Raw genomic sequence first — 20,609 nt, forward strand, 5'->3', positions numbered from 1 at the left:
TGAAAATACAGTCACGCCTGTCTACAGAATAGCAGACCTCACCTGTTCGCGAATAGATCGGATGGCAGCGAAAATAAAAGGAAGAGCAGTGACGGAATGAAAGTCCGACCCACATTCACACTTGCCTGTTTCACACTGATTTTATGTTGAAGGGCTGGTCATGAGCGGTTGACACCTTTCTTTTGGGAATACCAATCAATGCAAATCAAAGCTGTTATTAGGAAGTGCGATCCTTTAAAAGATGAGCGCCGAGAGGATCATCTTATTTTCAAGACACATATTTTTCCGTGTTGTTTTGCGGCTCTCGTTGCGTCCACAGGTGAGTTGCAATGCGGCATTTTCGTGGGGTAGGGATTTCTAAATGTCTCTGCCAGACTTTAAAGGAAGATCCAATGTCCTTTGATTTACGGTTATCAAAGTATCCTCATTCACGTTAACAATCGCCTTAAGGTGCGCTCACCTGGACCGGTTACCTGAGCGGGATCATTTGCATTATAACGGGCTGTGCTGTCTGAGTAGCGCTTTCTGTATTGTATTTGAAGTAATTTTATAGATTTTAAAGACGGATCTGAAGTGAGAGAGATGGGCTGAATTATGGGGGTTGTTTCAGTTTCAGTAATGAAGGAAACATATTTCGAAGGTCTTAAAAAGTACATTTTCTTTTTAACTACAAGCTTTTGTTTAAACAGGGATGAACATACCGCTAACGCTAGAGCGCGAATTTCATTTAGCGCTAAATAGTCGATTGCAAAAGGCAGAATAGCAACGCAGGTTTCTCAAGCATGGGCGATATTTCAACAAAACATAAAACTGTCATTATTTAGCCTGTTCTTTCAGTTTCACATCTCACAAAAAAAAAAAAAAAAAGTTTTCTTACAGTTCAAAGTCACTGTATAATTCGTACACTAGACCGCTATCTGCAATCTTCAGGTAACTGAGCCTCTAGCCAACACTGTCCTGCTTTCAGCTTTAGTTCTCGCCTGTGGAGGGAAGATGACTTTCTACGATGGCATTTACCCGTTCTACCCGCTACAAAGGAGCCCGTTCATCTTCGACATCAGCCTGCTGGTCGTGATCCTGGTTTTCTCGGTTCTGGCTGTCAGCTTCCTCTTCATTCTACCGGGAATACGTGGCAAATCGGTGAGTTGGATCAGTTTGTCTAGAACGCTTTTTCTACAGCTTTGATCAATAATAAATAAGGATGTGAGATGATCGAAGGGTGAGAGCTTTTCAAAATTATAGTTTAAAATACGTGCCAAGTTCTTAGAAACCTAATTGTTGTTCAAATGGTTTCATGTAGTTTGGAAAACTTGAAAATGTCTCAAATTGTGTAATCATCAGGTAAAAGGTGATTTATTGTACATTGAACTGAGTTGTCAAGCACAGTATTTCATTAGTAGCCTATTTATTTTACAAATATGTGATTTTTTGAGGGAAATAGATTACTTTTCTGTGTTCATTTTTTTAATAATCTCAAGTCTGTCCAGTAACACCATTTAGACTACAATTACATATCTGGAGAATTTTTTTTTTTTTTTTGTGGCAATTTAGTGACATTTTTGTGCCCTTGTTAATTTACAAACCTAATGTGAAGTCTTTTACATCAGCTCTTCATATCTCAAAAATTTAGAAAAATTGAGAGAATAACAATACAATGCTCTCTTTTTCAGAGACTGTTCTGGATGTTCAGGATAATCATTAGTTTATTTATTGGAGTTGTTTTAGTTGGTGAGTATTTCAAGTATTTTTCAATAAGTAAGTTAATCTGGAAATCTAGTTGCTGCTAGATACGTTTATATTGGCCTCAAAAATATTTTCCTATTTAACATGAACTTAAAATGCATGAATTACATTGCATTAGACTAGACAACAAACGCTGCTTGAGCTTCTCACAAATTTTCCGAAGACATTTAACCAAAGTCAAAGTGATTACCAGAGAGTGTCTTTCATTAAATTTAATTGGTTTGGTTTTACATGTTTGTTACATAATGCAATAGCATTCATACATTCATAAAAGTGTGAGTAAGAGTCTAAAAATTCAACTGGACCAATAGAAATAAATATCCTTTTAAGTCCAGTTATCTCCTGTCATTACACAAGAGCTGCCTACATTTTCATTCCATGATTTTATTTTTGTCCACTCCAGCGTTGAATTTTACTGGAGACTGGGCTGAAGCCAGTGTGAAGGCAAATGCCACCTACAAATCCTTCAGTAACGCTGTGGTGTCTGCTGAGGTGGGACTTCATGTGGGGCTGTATGGCATAAACATCACACTCAAAGGTAAAAAATATGAGTCGTCAATATTTATGGTCCACTTTTCAAGAAGATTATGACTCCAATTCAGGTTTCATGGGTTCTTTCGATATCCGTTCTAACAGGCGAACCAGTATCACAGATAAATGAGACCATTGACTACAACGAGATCTTCAGGTGGTCGAGCAGCGTGGATGAGCAGTACAGCGATGCGCTGGAGCGAGGTCTTCCCAACCCCATCCTTTACATCGCAGAGAAGTTCACTCGCAACAGCGCCTGCGGCCTCATCTACCAGTACAGATACTCAGGCCGCTTCGCCTCAGCCAATCTGTGGTAAACCAACACACAGACAGCACCAATGTCTTACTGTAGTGTAAAGAAACTCCGTCCTATTCAACAAATGCAAACAAGCTAAAGTACAGAATGGCTTTCTCCCACAGGACGGCTTTTTGCTGCTGGCTCGTGGCCAATGTCCTCTTCTCAATGCCTGTCATCCTCTACGCCGGGTACATGATGATAGCCACGGCTGCTTTCATCTTCTTCTCCATGGCTTCCTTCTCAACTATATTCAGCGTGACCTCATGTGACTTCAGTATAGGTGCAGAGTCCTTAAGGACAGACTACAGCCATTCCTTCTGGATCGCTTTGGCTACAGGTAAATGCTTCTTATGGGAAAGTGCACCACTCTCAAAAGTTTTTGACTTGGAAAACATATAAAATACGATATAACATGATGGTGCCAATACTTTTGCAGAACCATATTAGGTAAACAGGTCTTTAAAGAACCATTTTTATTTTCAGTTCGAGGAACCTTTTTGTGCAATATTAATTCAAATAAAAGGTTCTTTACTGACAATTGAGGTTCCATGAAGAACCTTTAACATCCATGGAAGCTTTCAATTCCACAGAAGATTCTTCATAGTAGAAAAAACGGTTCTTTTTAAGAACTGCTCACAGCAGGGTTCTTTCTGGAAACCATATTGGTTCTTCTGTTGGATCCCTTCAAAAAGCCAATTTTGGAACCTTTATTTTAAGAGAGTTAGAACATTCCACATTTAAAAAAAATCAAAGTTCCAGAAAGCCGTTTTCACAGTGATGTCATAGAACCATTTTTAAATTCCCCAAATAACCTTTCAGTGATCAGTTCTTCAAAGAACCATTTTGTGAAGAGCATAATCTGAAGAACCTTCCACTACAAGCAATGGTTGTACAAAGGTTCTTCATGGAACCATCAATGCCCATGAAGAATCTTTTTTGTGTGTTTGGTGATTATTTTCAGGTTTGCTGTGCGCTGTGATTGGTTTGGTGGTGGTGCTACTGGACTGTCTGTTTCCCGCGAGGATTAGGGAGGTATTCAGTGTGGGCGTGGACAATGAGGATGACGAATGCCATACTGGTGAAGGCTACCTCAACTCAGGCTTTCTAGAGGGAGTGATCTATGATAACAACACACAGACAGGGAATAGCTCCATGTCTCAGCAGATCACTACATTAACAGTACGTTTCAAAGCACAAATAAATGCATTTGCATTAACATTATCAGAATAGAAAAAAGATTTCGGTCATCATTTACTCACCATCATGTTGTTTCCAAACCTGTTTGAGTTTCTTTCTTCCATGGAACACAAAAGGAAATTTTTTGAAGAATCTCCATGCTGCTCTTTTCCATGCAATAAAAGCATATTACTATTTACACCAAAATGGGGCCATTAATTGTTTTCAAATTCACAGTTTTTGCTGTTTGATTAAATTATAATTTTTTTTCTTTTTCTCTTTCTGTCCATTTTTCACAGAGACTTTGACGGGCGGTTTGTTGTCATCCACAACTACTACTTGAAAACTTGCAGACTGAATTGCTGGGAGCATCTGTATATACAATTGTTACTGATCCAACTGTTCTATTCAAACTGCATATTCATATGTTTATATGTACATAACACAAAAAATAAAATACAAATTCTACAACGTGTCTATTTTCATTATTTGTTACAGTTCTTTTTAGTCAAATGAGATAACATTTGGCAATACCAAGATAATTTGTTACATTTAAAATATAGTCTGCATAGATTTTTTTCAATGTGTGAGCTATCTGAATATGGAAGTTCACTATTAATTATTCTAAAATAATTAATATAAAGTAATTCATATGCACGCACGCACGCACACATTACCTAAAAAAATATAAAACCATTAAAAAAACCTTTTCATTGCTTGAAATAAATATGAATTGAAATAAAATCTATATGAAAAAGCTTAAATTGAAGTTATAAAGTTTAAATTGAAGTTATAAAATAACTACAACTGTATAAACTCAAACTATACAGACATTTAAAAAAAATAAAATAAAAATAAAGTGAAAACAGAAAATATACTAATAAAATTAATTCAGTATCTCAATGATACTAAAATAAAACTTATATGTATCAGTAATGCCTGAGATGCAGATGGGGATTCATTCATGAGATAATATTCATTCATTAATTAAAATCATGCATATAAACATCAATGCAGCTCAGGTTTTCTGATTAATATATTTTCAGTCTTCAAATCCAGCATGCTGAACTAGTAATCTACAGAAATGGTTCATTCACTGTGTATTGTACCCATTTATCACAGAAACACTGAAGACAGCCAGAAGAACTAAAATGCAGTCTATTCAGCAAATGTAACAGCTATCTTTGGATTTTAGCATGCTTTAGTCCATTTGTTAATCTTTGAGTTTGTGAAATGAGTTTGGTAAAAAATTAAATCTATTGATAATGCCCTACTTTATTGATTTAGTGAACTTAAGTGCAATCCCTCTGTATTTTTAAATAAAAGAGTACTTTGTTAGTTTAGAAACTCAAAAAGGCTTGAACCAAAGGCATTTAACATATATACAAACTAATGAATCTGGCATGGAAGACTGTAGAAGACTATTAGACTATAAGACCACAGGAGACTATTAATTGCATTAATAAGCAAGAAACAGCACGCCTTCGATCAGGTAATTATGTGATTAGGTTTTCTTTGTGTGTATGTTTGCACTCTTTCTAATCATCTTTACATGCAGTCTAAAGCAAGACAGAGCTCTTCAATATTTTTCTGCTTTTTTTTAGTTGCAGGAAAAGTCCCAGTTTTATGATTCCTTAGATGTACACCGGAGTCTCTTGACCGGTTAACAACCTGAACATGACGGCAGGCATAGTTTTCATGTTAATCTGTTAAAAAAAAAGAAACACACGTCATTTTAATAGCATTCATACATGACATCATAAAAATAATTGTGTCCAAAAATGTGAAAAAGGATGATGACTTACAACAAAGGTCTGCTTTCTTTGACTCACGGCAAAAGACAGGGGTGTAAAGTACTAATTGTTCTTCATAACTGTACAGTACTTGCGTGTTATTTTGAGGAATTTGTACTGTACTGAAGTTCAGTCGAAACTCAAAACATGTATTTTGACTCAATTACCGTACATTGTCAAGGCCAATAAATAAATAAATAAGATTTTTTAATTGGGTATTTAAAAATTATTTCACAACATTGTCGAAATGTTACATTTGTCAAATTCTCTGTTTGTTGACATTTGCTTCTAAATTCTCCCACTCACACTTTTTAATCTCCCTCAACAATTAAATATAAATATAAATTATATATATATATATATATATATATATATATATATATATATATATATATATATATATATATATATATATATTATTTTGTTATTTCAGGATTTTCACGTCATGAAACAGCAAGTATGAGAGTAGTTAAAACATCAAACAATTAAACATCATTAAAAACAAAAAACTGAGATTTTTAAATTAGAGGCAGTCAATTTGAAAGTTAATTACATAACTCACACACGCTAGTGGTGAAGAGTTAGGCATAATTGAGATTTTTAAATGTTTTTGAAAGTCTCTTATGCTTACCAAGGCTGCATTTATGTGATAAAAAATACAATAAAATCTGAACTATTGTAAAATATTATTACAATTTTAAATACCAGTTTTATATTTAAATATATTTTAAAATTTAATTTATTCCTGTGATACAAAGCTAAGTTTTTAGCATCATTACTCCAGTGTTCAGTGTCACATGGTATATATACCATATATATTTAATACATATATACAGTATATATGTGTGTGTTATATATATATATATATATATATATATATATATATATATATATATATATATATAGTAAAATGTAATACATTCATATAGTATTAATATTAAAAACATAATAAAAATATTAAGTATTTTTAAACATTAACGTTTACTTCTATCATTCAAATCTTAATATTCAAGAACAATTAAATATGGGAACCTTTTTAATTTAACCAAAGTAAGTTTTTGGCCAAGACATTTTTTGGTCTTTAAAGGAATATTTTGGCACAGTACTTGTACTTAAGTATAATGTCTCTGTACTTTTACACCCCTGCCAGGGGCTGAACTATTACTAATATTCCACCAAAACACACTATATATAATACCATACCTCTCCTACAGATACTGAAAGGGCGTGGACGATTTTCTCATGCGCCATAGCGACTACACTCTGTCCATTTATCTCAATTATTCTGTGTCCGACTCGCACACCGCCCCTCTCCGCAATACCTCCACGCATTAGACTACAGATCTGCAATTAAGCACCAGGATGACAGAGTAAGACTGAAATAAGTCATGATACAACCAAAACAAATCCTCTAACTCTGCACGTACACATCAGCTAATCAGAAGCAGAGTTACTGTAATGAAAAGACATATTTTAGTCATGCATTAGATATTTGTTATTTGATGTGTGCCATTTTTTCATTGGTGTTTGGTTCTTGACACTTACTATGCCGTTCTGAACGCTGAAACCCAGCTGGTATTGCAGGTCGGGTCTCTTTATGAGGACCGTGGTAACAGGTGGGCAACTCACTACACTTAGTTTCACCTGAACGTGATTCTTCAGGCCCTGAAACACACGCAGAGGCACAAAAAATATGTAATGAATGCACTTAGCAACTGGTATGTGTTGAATACATGCTTAGATATGTCCAGACCTTGATGATGCCCTGACAGGTGGCGAGCGGCAGGCCCACCAGACTGGTGTCGTTGACGGCCATGATCTGATCGCCCACGTTGAGTTTGCCGGAGCGGGCAGCAGGGCCGTTGTTCAGCATGCAGGCCAAGATGACGGTGGGCAGGATGGAGCCCCAGCCCGACTCCACGACCACCACACCCAGCATCTCGCCCTTCTGCTTCTCTAGCTGAAGCTGAGTGCAAAAATATGATAAAAAAAGAGGAAGAATGCATTAATGACTAAAAAGTAATTTATGAAATGAATATAGGGTGACAGGTGTTTATTGCTGTTGTAAGTATGATTTTAATGCCACAATGATGTTGCATGAAGAAACCAGTATTCATTGCAGTCAATTGGTGGTTGGTTGGTATTCAGCCATTATGAGACTATTATCACCATCAACATCGGTTATTATCAACCACAGCTGATAACCAAGCTTGCTTTTGCACATTTTGGTTTTCATATATTTGAATGACTGGATTTTTAAGAGCATTAGTAAATACAGGGAAAATAAAATACATTTGTGATTAATGAAAAATAACATAATAATTACATTAACATTTTATATATATATATATATATATATATATATATATATATATATATATATATATATATATATATATATATATATATATATATATATATATTAGTGCTGTCAATCGATTAATCACAATTAATCACATTCAAAATAAAAGTTTCTGTTTGCATAATATACGTGTGTTCTGTGTATATTTATTATGTATATATAAATACACACACATACAGTTTATATTTTGAAAATATTTATGTTTATATTTATATTCGTATAATTTATATTATAAATAAATAAATATATTTAATATATAAACATAACATTTTTCTGAAATATATACATCCATATGTGTGTGTATTTATATATGCATAAATACACACATCATACATACATATATTATGTAAGCAAAAACTTTTATTTTGGATGCGATTAATCGTTTGACAGGACTAATATATATATATATATATATATATATATATATATATATATATATATATATATATATATATATATATATATATATATATATATATATATATGGTCTGTGTAAATATGAAAAATATATTTAATTACATATATAGTTATACAGTTAATATATAGTTATATAAATAATATACTTATATATTTAATACATTAATATAATTCAAATAAAATAATTGAAAATATAATTAGAAATATTAAAATTACATATAAAAATATATGCAATTAAATAATACAATTAAATTGTTATATATATATATATATATATATATATATATATATATATATTTTCATATATTAATATAATTCATTTAAAATCATTTATATAATTAGAAATAATATAAAAATACATTAAAATGAATTAATGTAAAATTTTTAATTAATATTTACAAAATTCATTAATATAATAGAAATATATTAAAATAAATATATAAATATGTACCATTTAAACAGTTATAAAATTAATATATTTATATATTGTTTTTATATTTTCATAAATTAATATAATAATTTGCATAATTAGTTTTTAACTACATATATAATAAATAAAATATAAATTTGATATTCTTACTGTTATTTTATGTCAAATTTATATTTTATTTATTATATATATAATTTTTATATTTTTCTAATTACACAAATTTATATTAATTTATGAAAATATTAAAAACAATATATAAATATATTAATTGTATAACTGTATAAATGGTAAAAATTTATATATTTATTTGAATATATTTCTAAACTATTAATGAATTTTTTAAATATTAATTTAAAATATTTACATTTTACATTAATTTATTTTTATATATACATATCTTTAATATAAAATAATTTACATAATTATATTAATTATATGCACACATACATATAAATATAATAGATAAAGTGTGTGTGTATATATAAATACATATATTTATGTTTTAATTGAAAAAACGATATACCTGTTAAATATGTTACATTTATGACATATTTGTCCCCCTTATCTCAATTCTATCACCATCAGCACTGATAAACCCATACTGGTCGACTACTAGACAGGACAGTGGAAAGTCATAGGAAAACAATAGGAAATACTGGGAGAATGGGATCTAGAAAAGAGAGGAGTATCACAACACAACTGACTATAATTTATAGCTGCTATAATGAAGTTTGCAGTGCTGTAATCACCTCTTTACAGTTTTCAGAGTTGGAGAAATGGATGAGGTCATCATTATACATCTCCTGCGTGCTCAGGATATCGCTGTAGTCTTTCTGGCTGAGGTCCTTGGGATTGATCCCATTGGCTCGGAGGAACTCTTGGTAGGCCATGCTGAACGCCTGACCGATGGACTGTGCGATGAGCTGGGCCTGTGAGGGAGGAGAGGAGGTGAAGCACTCAGCGAGAGGAGGATACTTGACGACATCTTTGAGCAAGAGAGTGCTTGACTCAAATCGAGAGGGCGGAAAAAAGTCAAAACATGCAGTTACATCAGCACAATGAAGAATAAATACAAATCTGACTAGATGTTGATGAGTTATGCCTGGGATTCACAGTTACACAAGCGTGCCTGTTTAGTCATTATTTGGGCTAATTTAATGACTTCAGCTACCAAAAATAATGTTTGTTTATTATATACTGATGTTAAATATTTATCATTGAATATGAAATAATAAATATTTGCTTAGTCGTATGCGTTTTTTTCAGGTTTTTTTGCCGTCTTGTAACGGATGCGAAAACACAGAAAATCGAACCTGATTCGAATTTGTTATGATGGATAAAAAATTTATGTTATGTTATGATAAATTTTCGGTATTTATTTTTTAACGTGCAAAAATTTCAGACGAAAATTTCGGACTCAGTGTGCAATGACCTTAAGTGTGTAATTTCTGTGCTACTTCTGTGAAAAAACGTGCAACTGCAAAAATAATGTAAGTTTACTGAACTCCTTCATTCCTTAGTCTTAATTCGAAATAATTAAAAAACAAAAACACTTCAGCTTTAATCTTTTCTCAAAAAAGTTAATTCATGGAAAACATTATCCACTTAATTCATTATTTTAAGAAAAAACCAGCCTCACATCCTCTGACTCAAAGACGTAGCACATCATGCGGTACTGCTTCCGACTTTCTGTGCTGAGGCCTGAATCTGTGCAGTCGAGCGAGGAGGAGTTAGACAGACGCCTGCGAGCCATCAGGACCACCACGTCACCGATGTCTGCGATGTATGAGATGGTGCGGAGGGCGTTATCCATCATCGTCTCCTGTGAACATGGATCAGGAGTCAGCCAATGAAAAGCCTGTAAGTATCAATTCTGCAACTTGTTCTTTAATGTAAATCCTGTTCTTTTTAATAGTGCAATTTGTCTTTTTATGGATGGTGAAGTGGAAAGCAACAGGAACGTATTAGGACAGAAAGAGAACAATGAGATCTAGAATTGGCACAGGCTGGATTCAAACCTGCATTCCCATTAGACCATCTACACTACAGCTCTGACTGTATATTTAACAAAATAGATATTCATATAATTACCAATCTTAAATGAAATTTACCTACCTGTGTGTCAGCATTGAGCACCTTGATGGCCTTGGTTGAGATGAACAAGTCAATCTCTGTTAAACTCTGGGCTTCACCCTCTACAGACTGAAGAACATGGTTTCACAAAGGTTACAGCGTCATCTAGTGGACTGAGAGGGAACCTCTGACACCATTATATATCCTCAAAATATTAAACCATGAAGCACACTTCAAGTAACATGTACAAGAGCCTTACAAAGGCAGCAGAAATATATTTGTGTGGAGAATCTTATAAAGTACCTTAACGCAGTCCACAGCTTCCTGCGCTTGCTTCATGCGTACGCTTTTGGACGGGTTTCTGTCGGAGAGCAGTTGGGTAGAGCCAAGGTAGTTTGCGGCAAAGATGATTCCATTGATGAGATCTTCTGGCTCACATGGACCAGGGACTGAAAACAAATGCAAAAACGTGGATTTACAACTAAACTAATAAACAATGTTGGGGAGAAACTAGTTACATGTAACAGCGCAATTTAATCACAAAGTAAATGTAACTGTAATCTGAGAAATAACTGTAATACTGAGAAAAAATGTGTAATTAAATTACAGTTACTTATAAAAATATTAACGATTACAACGAGGGTTACATCTGAATATTTTCACACACACACACACACACACACACTCATTTTCTTTCACAAATTGCATTGATTGCTCTTGAAGACGCAGAACAGAAGACATGTTTATTTGGTAACTGTTTTATTTCCTAATTTCCCATTTTGGTTTATGTATATGCTTTATTTTTTAACAGTTTTTCCAAGACATTGTTAGATGCCAGTGTTTTCTGTCATAGCTATGCGATGATTTGATTTTTTAAAAAAAATTAATAGTATTATAGCTATTAAACTATTTCTTGCTATGATTTTAAATCTTTATTTAACCTCAGAATGATCTCAAAGTAAAAAGAGGTGCTAAAGTCTGATTTATTTATTATTTTATTTATTTATTTATAAATGATTATAACCTTAATTCAAGTGATAAAGGATTTTGAAAGTCTGACAGTAATCGGTGTTGATTACTACTTTAAGGTTAACCCCACTTGGTTTAAATGTTTGAAAATGATTAACAGTTGAAACATTTTTTCGAAATTTAGAAAAGTAATCAAATGTAATCAGGTACATTACTTTATCAAAGTAATTGAAATAGTTACACTACTTATTGCATTTTAAATAAGGTAACTTGTAATCTGTAACCTGTTACATTTCCAAAGTAACCTTCCTAACACTGCTTATAAATCACCTGAAATTTGAGCAAATCGTCTAAACTTGACTCTAATATCAATACTATACCAATTATCAACAAACAAACGGATGCATTGTTCAAATCTTTGAAGTTTTCAGTCACAATATTCAATTGTGTTAAAATAAAACTGAACTTACTATCCACAAAGCTTGGGAAAGAGGGATTTCTCTGGGCCTGCTGAAAAGCAAAACTACATTTAAGTTACAGATTCTGTTGCAGGTTACAGCTTGTCCCATGGGATGTATTCTATTATTATGGTTCAGCATATAACTAGGTAACTTGCCGGTCTCTTTTGTCCGGATGGTGGCCCTGTATTACTTTCCTCTGGACTACTCTGAGAAACCTGTAGAAACATTCAAACAGACAATTATTATATTTTGATTATAGGTACAATTTATATTTGACATGATAAGACAATTATTGTTAGGAACACAGGACTGAAACCAAAAAATGAGTGGATGGCAGTTTTATTCTGTCCATAGCCAGTTAGTTGTAGCAGTTACAATTTCACCTTTCAAGAGCCCAACAATTGACAGTTTACATGTGGATATACTTGGATATATTGATGTTTATAAATGTAAATATTTTGAGGAGTATACACATAAGCAGGAACTCAGTTTTTAGGGAATGTAACACAAACTTCATGCCCCTGTATACAACATTAGCTAAATTAGTACAATTAGCATTAGCATAATTAGCTTCAATCTTTAGAAACAAATGGCTTCGGGAGGGTTTGCATAAAAAAAAGAAATGTTGTGTTTTCCCAATAACCAATTTTCCACTCTTAATTGATCCACTGTTCGGAGGCTTAAAACTCATCTAGTCTATTATTTAGGACATATCTTCAAATCTGACTGGCCACCTGTCCAGGGTGTGGCCCAAGATGCTGGGATAGGCTCCAGCATCCCTGCGACCCTACAGAGGACAAGCAGTTTGAAGAATGGATGGAAATCTTCAAATCTCATTGGAGATGCTTGTCTAATGCTTGTATAGAAGGAGCCAGACCACTGGTAGAAGTCTGGCACAATGTCGTCAAGAGCCTCCAAATAAGACAAGAACAGGCTGTTTGATCGACATGTAAAGCGATCACTCCCTTTTTTGGTGTTAAAATATGGCTCAATCTAGAATAAATGCTACCACAGTAACAAGGATCCATTCATATGGATCCAATCATTGCGGAAGCAAAGACTTCTTGACAGTTAGTAAAGAATTCTGCACAGTTACCTGTTCCTGACTAGGCATGGTCTTCTCCGTTTCAACTGGTTTGGCTAAGTCTTTATGTAGCCGTTTGTCTGGGGACTGTACAGGTGTATTAACATGGGCTCTGGATTGGCTGTTTTTCCTGTCTGATGATGTTGAAGAGGCCCTGGAATTGTCAGGAGCCCCTTTTCCATTATTTGCCTGATTAGGAGCACCTTTATTACTCCCCGAGTTGTTTGGAGCAATTTTGAGTTTGGTCTTGACTTCGCTCTCAATCTGCTCTTCCTCAACTTCTCCACTTCTGCTCTTTGTCTCTTTTCCACCCTTTGGTTTGTGATTACAAACGGGATGGTCCTGCCCTCTGTTTTTGCTGTCTCCAGGACTTTTACTTTGCTCGTGTGAAAGTTTCCCATCTCCGTTCCTATTATCCTCTCTGGAGTATTTTAGCAAATGTCTTTTTTTCCAAGTGCCTCTATCCTCTGGATCTGCGAATTTAGCTTTATTGCTGACCCTGCTGCCATCCTGGTAAGCGGTGTCTTTTTTGTGTGCTCTCTCCGACTGATGTCCTCTATATCTGAAACTTTGTCTAAGGTTTCCTCTACCTTCTCTGACCACAGGGACATCACAATCTTTTGAACAGTCACTAGCACACTCTTCCCGAAGCCTTTCTATTCGATCCCTAGGAGGACAACTTGACCCTGGAGGGACATCCCTTGGGTTTTTGGGGATGTCCTGATTTCTTCTATAGTTAATAACTGCATCACTTTCTTGCCCCACTTTGGCAAAACTGGACTCTTGAGGACAACTTCTGCCGTCTCTGGGAAAGTCGTCAGCACCTTTACTTGGGATCTCATTGTTGTTCAACTCTGCTTGCTTCCCTTTGTAGTGAAAAAACCCAACATTGTCTTCTTCTTCGCTATCCTCTTCTGCTTCTTCCTCTGTCTCTTCTTCATCCTCCTCGTCCTCAGCCATGGGGGCTTGTACGAAGGTTGTCTCCGTGATAGGCTCTGGTCGCTTGTAGACCGTTGTTGTTGCGTCTTGCTGCAGAACCTTGTAAAAGCCTTCCGAGTGTTCCCAAGCCTTCTCCGGTTTACAGCTCTCCCGGACATCCTGAGACGTACCAGGACACTCAGCACCATCCACACCTTCATGGCAATCCATTCCTTCCATGTAGCTTTCATCTTCAGGACAACAGTGGACATAGTAGGTCATCCTGTCCGCTTCGGTTTGCAGTTCCTCATCTTCCTCGTAATCATGTTCCTCTTCTTTTTCTTCTTCTTCCCCGGATACGACATTATCATACTCGGACAGTGAGTCCTCCTCCATGCTGTCCTGCTGAAGAGGGCTTTCGCCTTGGATGGAGTCGTCCCCAGAGCCGTCACTTAGACAGTACCTAGCTGGCACAGGAGAGGGTGGTTGGATGTCCAGCTTTTCTTGTCCAAGCTCCTCAGGAATTGGATCAACTCCATCTCCAGAGAGCTTTTCACTTCCAACAGGCGCAGTGCTAGAGGCTCTGTTCCCTGGTCTTCTCCTGAGAGCCATGACTGGCTTCATCAGCCCCACAGAAGTGGGATTCTGTCAGCCCTGAAACAGAAAGTTCAAAATGAAAGTAAAAAGTGCCAAATGTAATGGGTTTTGGTGAGTATTTATTTACTTGGTGGGTAACTTGGTGACTGTATAAGGAACTGTTTTAAGTTGAACTGATGTAGTCAACATGTCATTGATGTGATCAATTCAAATCAAAGACATACAAACCATCTATAAAGAAAACATCATCTAACTACTTTATCTACTCAGGATTTTTATCTACCATCAAAAGGAAGGTTTCTCACCAGAAATCCATGTGGCGACATGTATTTGGAATATTCCTCATATTAAACCACTTAATTTACAGAATCAAAATCTTAATGTATCTGGAAGTGGAAGACAAGTATTTCACTATTAAGATGTAGTATCATTAATTTTGGCATAATTTTGTGGGGAAAAAATGTCCATTGTCTATTGTCAATAGAGTAGCGAGGTATGAAGCTCAACTCACACAGAAGTCACTTTCAAACCATGCAGCTTTCTGTTGGTCATTGTAACCAACTTAAACCTGTTGTGAAAAATGCATTGGAAAATCTTTCGTCCTCACATGACATTCCTGATCTTATGGATTCCTATTGAAATGACTGTATTTTGGTTGTGAATAGAACAACGGTAAATGCATGACTGCACCTTTATACAGGAAAAATATCTGTCAAATAATCCTAAGGACAGACAATAAACAGTGTAAAATACAATTTCATGGCCAGTAAATTGTACATTTTCTAAATTTGACAGGTCCAAAAGTTCATTTTGGTCCCTTGGTGCAACATACTAACCAAATGTGCAACACATACCAATAGTCAAGTAGAGATAAAGGAATTCTCAAGATGTATGCATCCGATATTTGGGACAAGACAATATGCATTGGAATAAAGTGTGCTAATATCCAAAAGCTGATTAGACCGCATCAGTTTACATGCAATTTACACCTACACCTTGACTTTGTACAAGTTCCTGAGCTGTATTAAAACCTCTGAGGAAAACAACCTTATCCAAATCAAGCGCAGTACACCACAGCATCAGGAGACAGATCTGCACAATTCAGCAGGTGTATCAGCAGGAAACATGCTGATATTTTCCTGCACTATAGGGATTTCTCACTATTGATGGGAGGCATCAGATTCCCAGTGGAAATACGGCCTCCTGCTTTTGATTGTGACTCACTTCATTTGTCCCCTTATACAACACGAGCTTGCTTCAACCACAGATGGACTGATATTTTTAGTTTGAAATCTTAATCATTAACAAGCTTTTATTTATTTCAGGAAAAAAACTGTGAACTGGGCAACACTTACTGTATCTACATAAGGCCCAAAGAGCAGCATGAAGGCAGTGGAATCAAACTCAGTTTAAGACTAAGCAACTGAACAAAGCTTAAAACAAACTTTTAAGCATGGCTTAAGTGTCCAAATACATTTGTAGGCCATCGTATTACTAAATATTTAAGCGTGGAGATTCAGGGATAGCAGTATAATATTTTTCAACTGTTGTTACAATCAGTTTCCTAATCTATCTGCATTTAATGTGGTTTATATAAAGTTGCAAAATAAATTGATTATTATTCCTCATAAATTAGCCAACTCACAGTTTGCAACTTCAGAGAAACTGTGGAAATTGGCCCAGACCTTATATAAGAAAAAACAGCAAGCCTAAGCTGAAAATGTGGTCTTGGTCGAAGCATGTAATCGAACACATTAGTATCGCTATTAGATCAGCAAGCAACTTCTAATTGGCCGATATGCCTGCCTTCTTCAATGTTCCTTTATGTTCAGTGACTATCAATGAATTTGCAGAGGGGTTTTTTCATTTGGTCTAGAGCTTTCTTTCCTTTCCTGCACTTAATTTCCTTTTAAGTGCAGAATAATAATAATCATTGAATAAAATAGGTTTGAAATAAGTAATTTTCAGTATCTGAATGCACTAAAACTCAGATTTAAATAGATTATGTTCCTTGATGTCACTTGAACTACAAGCAGGGTTCCCACATCTTTTGCCCATAAATGTCAATGATGTTTCCAGGGCTTCACACACATTTTGAACAATGTACAGGTGCTGGTCATATAATTAGAATATCATCAAAAAGTTGATTTATTTCACTAATTCCATTCAAAAAGTGAAACTTGTATATTATATTAATTAATTACACACAGACTGATATATTTCAAATGTTTATTTCTTTTAATTTTGATGATTAGAGCTTACAGCTCATGAAAGTCAAAAATCAGTATCTCAAAATATTAGAATATTTACATTTGAGTTTGTATAAATGACCATCCCTACAGTATAAATTCTGGGTATCTCTTGTTCTTTGAAACCACAATAATGGGGAAGACTGCTGACTTGGCAATGATCCAGAAGACGAACATTGACAACCTCCACAAAGAGGGTAAGTCACAGAAGGTCATTACTGAAAGGTGTGGCTGTTTACAGAGTGCTGTATCAAAGCATATACAAAAAGTTGACTGGAAGGAAGAATTTGGGTAGGAAAAGGTGCACAAGCAACAGGGCTGACCGCAAGCTTGAGAATACAGTCAAATAAAGCTGATTCAAACACTTGTGAGAGCTTCACAAGGAGAGAACTGAAGCTGGATGATATTTTTGATGATATTCTAATTATATGACCAGCACCTGTATTTCCATGCTATTTTTTACATTACATTTCAGATCATTTGTGATTATTAGATCATTTTCAAGCCAATTAAATATTTTAGACCAGAAAATAAATATAAAAATATGTTCACATTTCAATGACTTCTTGGGACTTCCATGACATTTCCGGGACAATGTCTCACACAAAAACAATAACTGATATTTCCAGGTTTTACAAGCTTCTTAACCCATTCATGATAAGGACAAAATTCATAGTGTCCTCAAATTGAGCAGTTTCTAACTAATAAAATATTTTAGAGCTGAACATAACTTGAAAATATATAATCGCCATGACTTTCTAAGATTAGTTCCACAACTTTTCCAGGCCTAGAAACCATATATTTAAAATGACATCTCCATATTTTCTATTACTTTTTGCTCAGCTATATACTGCAAATAATTGGTTAAAATAAACAGATGGTTAAAAGACTGGTTAAAAAAGGACAATACAAGGATGTGCTCACTGCTCACATCTGACAAAGTAAATGGCCTGGTAAAGGACAATTACGCGAACGCAGAATCTGTCAGGCTGAAATTTAAAGGTGCAAGAACAACCTCAAGACCTGCGAGGACTTGCTGTCTCATCTAAATGTAAATGCTTTTGTCTGGACACTTCCCTACTGGAAAAAAAAGAGAAAAAAAAGACCAGCCTAATCTAGTTGCTTTGTTGGCCTTAGATGGTTTAAACTGGTCTCAAACCTGGCCAAGCTGGTGTTGAGCTGTATTAGCTGGTCAGCAAGCTGGTCTCGAAGTCTAACCAGTGCAACCAAAACCATATAAGTTTCCAAAACCCCCTGTAAACCAGCCAATTGACCATGAAAGCAGTTTATGCTGGTTTAAACTGTTTTTCAGCATGGCAGTATGGTAAGAAATCTAAATGCATTTGTGACCCTGGACCACAAAACCAGTCATAAGTAGCACGGGTATATTTGTAGCAATAGCCAACAATACATTGTATGGGTCAAAATTATACATTTTCTTTTTATACCAAAAATCATTAGGATATTAAGTAAAAATCATGTTCCATGAAGATATTTTGTAAATGTTCTACTGTAAATATCTCAAAACATCATTTTTTATTAGTAATACGCATTGCTAAAACATAAAGGTGGTTTTCTCAATGTTTAGATTTTTTTTGCACCCTCAGATTCCAGGTTTTCAAATAGTTGTATATTGTCCTATCCTAACAAACCATACATCAATGGAAAGCTTATTTATTCAGCTTTCGGATGATGTATTAAACAAAATAAAATAAAATTGACCCTTATGACAGGTTTTGTGGTCCAGGGTCACATTTATACAGCTATTGCCCTATATAACAGCTTCACAAAACATCCTTTCAATTCTGAATTTTAAATATTTTGAAAAGTTTCTAAATGAACCTCCTTAATTCAGCACCAAATAAGCCTAATTTCCAGCGGTTACACTCCAATCTTCCAGTGATCTCGAGACTGAATTACTGCAACATCCATCGACCCGGACTCCTCACAGCCCAAACCAATCACAAACACTGCTCCTAATCCTTAAAATCGAGGACAAAATACTCTTGTTTCTGCACATACCATCATAATAAACATTTGCACAGAGGATACGAAGATACGTCGCCGTTTCAGCGACATGGAGACGCTTAAAACCTGCACACGGTCACAACGACAATAACATGTGGCGATGAGCATTAGCATGATGTTTATTTTGTCGTTTTGGTGCCGTTAATATTGAACTGACTACCATAGAAACGGCTAACATGTACTTTAGTACCGACGATAAACGAACAAGTGCTTACCGGAGCCAGTTTGCCGTTGCTCAGCCAAATAAATATTTGTCGTTGTATTGCTCCGACATTTACAGAGCAAATGTTAAGACAGGTCTTTGATGAAGCACAGATGCTGAGGAACGTGGATGTAGCTTATACACACACACCCTCAGCATCCCGGGACAGCGAGGCGCTGTATGAGCTTTTTTTAAAGAGACAGTCACAGCAATCTTTTATATTATTCCTCAACTTCAAAAACATTTAATCGCTATAACAAGAAAGGACAGTTGTCTTGATCAATCAAATAGCGACTATTAAATAGGAAGCAAAATGTAATTGTGTGCATACTACATCTGTATACACTACAGTATGTAGTATGCAAAACAGTAAAATCCTGGCTGTGTTTGAAACCAACCTTATACCCTTATATAGTGCACTATTCGAGGGGACAGCCATTTGTCTGTAGTGGACATTATGTGTACTCACTCAATCCCATAATTCACCTCAATGATGAGTGTAGCTAAAGGCTACCCATGCACTGTATGAATTAATGAATTCTTGCGTCTCTGCAAAAGATGCCACTTATTGTCATTCACTCATTCAGTGAATATGGACTAATGTAAGGAAGAGTGAAAGAAGGTATAAGTGCGGTTTCAGATACAGTTGTAGTATGTTGTCACATGAGCGTTTTGTTTCCATATGAAATCAGCTAGTCTGGTGCGATATCATGTAAATTACTTAAACAATGTAATCTTATTAAGGTAAACCCATGCTGAAATTTATTCAGTGCAAGCCACACAGTGCATGGGTATTTTTTAACTGCAAGCCGTTGAGTGTACGTTGGTTGCAGGGTTGCCAGGTTTTCACAACATTTCTACTCAAAACTAGCCCAATGACGTTTCGTGGGGGGTCCCCCAGTAAAAATTGCACTGCGGGGGCTAAATATCACGTTATTGGGGACACTTCAACCCACGGACATGAAAAACAACCTGTGTCAACAGCGTTAAAGTAGCCCAATTCTGCGGGAAAACCGTGGACTTGGCAAAACTGATTGGCTGTATGCTCGATATTGCAGTGTATTATGGGATTGAATGATTGCTTTCATTAATGTTATGGTTTCGGACACCACTACAATGGCTGTTCCCTCAAAGACTGTACTATATAAGGGCATAGGCGGTGATTTCGGAGAGTGCAGGATTTCCTACTTGTTAGAGCGCAATCAAATTAGTGAGATTTTGATGAAAATTTGTGGGTAAAGAGGTCTGTTGTCTATTGTCAATATATGGTATAAAGCA

General features: G+C 35.2%; 2 protein-coding genes across 4 annotated transcripts; one reads left to right on the top strand and one right to left on the bottom strand.

The window, feature by feature from the left end:
* The first annotated feature begins 187 nt into the window (after nucleotides 1-187).
* Nucleotides 188-4,187, top strand: duox2 (dual oxidase 2). 2 transcript variants are annotated; one of them, XM_058767371.1, is made up of 8 exons: nucleotides 188-319; nucleotides 968-1,140; nucleotides 1,671-1,728; nucleotides 2,147-2,281; nucleotides 2,380-2,587; nucleotides 2,695-2,909; nucleotides 3,534-3,751; nucleotides 4,048-4,187. In XM_058767371.1, exons 1-8 carry the CDS (start codon nucleotides 199-201, stop codon nucleotides 4,054-4,056), a joined length of 1,137 nt encoding a protein of 378 aa, XP_058623354.1. In that variant the 5' UTR covers nucleotides 188-198; the 3' UTR covers nucleotides 4,057-4,187. The 2 variants fall into 2 exon arrangements, with proteins under 2 accessions (XP_058623354.1, XP_058623353.1); XM_058767370.1 differs by lacking the exon at nucleotides 4,048-4,187 and having other exon boundaries at nucleotides 3,534-3,855.
* Nucleotides 4,005-19,501, bottom strand: apba2a (amyloid beta (A4) precursor protein-binding, family A, member 2a). 2 transcript variants are annotated; one of them, XM_058767368.1, is made up of 12 exons: nucleotides 19,345-19,501; nucleotides 13,350-14,909; nucleotides 12,409-12,468; nucleotides 12,263-12,299; nucleotides 11,127-11,272; nucleotides 10,866-10,952; nucleotides 10,390-10,572; nucleotides 9,500-9,679; nucleotides 7,295-7,507; nucleotides 7,087-7,206; nucleotides 6,745-6,885; nucleotides 4,005-5,454 (listed from the first exon to the last, which is right to left on the bottom strand). In XM_058767368.1, the coding sequence occupies exons 2-12, from the start codon at nucleotides 14,877-14,879 to the stop codon at nucleotides 5,383-5,385; spliced, it is 2,769 nt and encodes a 922-aa protein (XP_058623351.1). In that variant the 5' UTR covers nucleotides 14,880-14,909; nucleotides 19,345-19,501; the 3' UTR covers nucleotides 4,005-5,382. The 2 variants fall into 2 exon arrangements, with proteins under 2 accessions (XP_058623351.1, XP_058623350.1); XM_058767367.1 differs by having other exon boundaries at nucleotides 12,263-12,302.
* Between the last annotated feature and the right edge of the window lie 1,108 nt (nucleotides 19,502-20,609).

This window comes from Onychostoma macrolepis, chromosome 25 (genome assembly GCF_012432095.1).
Source record: "Onychostoma macrolepis isolate SWU-2019 chromosome 25, ASM1243209v1, whole genome shotgun sequence".
Lineage (NCBI taxonomy): Eukaryota > Metazoa > Chordata > Actinopteri > Cypriniformes > Cyprinidae > Onychostoma > Onychostoma macrolepis.

Bases quoted from the DNA above. Each gene is read 5' to 3' on its own strand.
- apba2a (XM_058767367.1), bottom strand. From the start codon at position 14,879: ATGAAGCCAGTCATGGCTCTCAGGAGAAGACCAGGGAACAGAGCCTCT. The intron at 12,469-13,349 runs GTAACTGTGCAG...ATGTTTCTACAG, and splicing joins CCATGCCTAGTCAGGAACAG to GTTTCTCAGAGTAGTCCAGA. The intron at 11,273-12,262 runs GTAAGTTCAGTT...ATTTGTTTTCAG, and splicing joins TTTCCCAAGCTTTGTGGATA to TCCCTGGTCCATGTGAGCCA.
- duox2 (XM_058767370.1), top strand. From the start codon at position 199: ATGCAAATCAAAGCTGTTATTAGGAAGTGCGATCCTTTAAAAGATGAG. The intron at 1,729-2,146 runs GTGAGTATTTCA...TGTCCACTCCAG, and splicing joins TATTGGAGTTGTTTTAGTTG to CGTTGAATTTTACTGGAGAC. The intron at 2,588-2,694 runs GTAAACCAACAC...TTTCTCCCACAG, and splicing joins TTCGCCTCAGCCAATCTGTG to GACGGCTTTTTGCTGCTGGC.